We start from the raw sequence: 1,706 nt of genomic DNA on the forward strand, positions 1-1,706 counted from the left end.
AAAAAAGATGACCGGTAAGGGGATCTTAACCCTTGACTTGGTGTTGTCAGCACCACGCTCAGCCAGTGAGCGAACCGGCCATCCCTATGTGGGATCTGAACCCGGGGCCTTGGTGTTATTAGCACCGCACTCTACCGAGTGAGCCACGGGCCGGCCCCTCTAGCTCTTGCTATTATATCTAAAGTGTGATTTCTTGTTTGAATCGAGCAGTTGAAGAGGAATACTCCTAATTATTTTTTTCTTTCTTGAGGTTCATAAATACCATATCCTCATGTCATTAATTTTAATTCTGTTAATACATATCTAACTGGTCTTTACTTGGCAAAATTTAGTAGATCCTTAGTTTTGGTCCCCTAGAGCTTAGCTGATAGGAAACTATTCCCAGCATGACTCCCTGCTCTTATTTACACGCAATACATTGTCTTTCACTAAATAGCTGTCAGTTGATTGCATATTAGTGAAACTGCTAAGCATTTAAGCATTCCAGTAATAAAAATAGCCACCTTTTTTACATTACACCTAATAAATATCTTATTTTGATAATGCATTAAAAAGTATTTGGACTTAATGATCGTTATTTAAAATCTACCTACACTAAAAATGTTAGATTAAAAAAAATCTTTGGTTGTCGGGCCTCCCTGAGCCAGAGGCCGACAAAACCGAGCGGGAAGAGACCCCGGTNATAAGCTTTTCCAGTTCTCTTCCATCAGAAATGGAGTGTGTTGTCCAGCTTGAAGAAGCCATTACAATAGCTCCTGTTCGTAAGGCTGAATTTTTACTTTCCCAAACTCTTGCCCCTTACTGCCTCATCATTGTATCACCCTCTTTCAGTCTTTTGGCCACCACTCTTATTAAGGATCTGTGGTGAGGAATAAAGCTTCAAGCAGAACCTCTCCATTTTTTAAAGGTGGGAGCTCAGTTATCTTTAGCTCAAAGTTACTATTAGTAGGGTTGTCTACAAAGTGATTTTTCAGGGTCCAGCTCTTAGCATGAACCATCTTGAAGCTCAAGAGTCTGCAAGTTCCAGTACTAGAGAAGGTGGCAAGGATTGCCTTTATCCATAAATTTTATCATCTGTATAATAGTCCACGAAATAGATGTAACATAATTTATTTAAATATTTCCCTATAGTTGGACATTTTGTAGTTTTTAAAACAGTTTTTACTAAATAGTGCTGCAACTAACATTTTCATCAATGGAAGTGTCTCTTCCTGTCCCTGCCTCCTGGAGCAATAGAAGTAGGTATACTGAGACTAGGTGTATAAAAATTTATATGATTCTTGATACATACTGCTTTTCAAAAGGATTATATAATTTATAGTGTTATTGATGACAAATGAGAGTGGCTTCATCTTTATGAGTTTTTCTAGCTCGTATTAGTGACTTCTGTTTTTTTGTTCTGGGTTTCTTTCAGATTCTTGTCTTTTACTTTCTGCGATGTCTCCTGGCTTTTGTGAGCTGTATTTGTGAACTTTACTTTTACAAGTGAGTATAAAAGCTTTGCTTCTAAAAGTGCTATGAGGAAGCCCAGTGTAGCATAGATTATCTCTCTGATAGTCTAGGCAGGGATTAGAAATAGAAAAAAAACACTTTTCAGGCTGGCTGGTTGCTCAGTTGGTGTTATAACCAGGGTGGTGTTATAACACCAAGGCCAAGTGTTCAGATCCCTATGTTGACTAGCTGCCAAAAAAAAAAAAAAAAAAAAA

General features: G+C 37.9%; 1 protein-coding gene across 1 annotated transcript in view; it reads left to right on the forward strand.

Annotated features, from left to right (window-relative positions):
- Positions 1 to 1,706, forward strand: part of ALG9 (ALG9, alpha-1,2-mannosyltransferase) — a 99,855-nt gene that overhangs the window by 10,270 nt on the left and 87,879 nt on the right. The window contains 1 exon segment of the mRNA XM_008577614.1: positions 1,415 to 1,485. Within this exon segment, the coding sequence (XP_008575836.1) occupies positions 1,415 to 1,485 (71 nt within the window).

The sequence above is a fragment of the Galeopterus variegatus genome, unplaced genomic scaffold (assembly GCF_000696425.1).
Source record: "Galeopterus variegatus unplaced genomic scaffold, G_variegatus-3.0.2 Scaffold1551, whole genome shotgun sequence".
Lineage (NCBI taxonomy): Eukaryota > Metazoa > Chordata > Mammalia > Dermoptera > Cynocephalidae > Galeopterus > Galeopterus variegatus.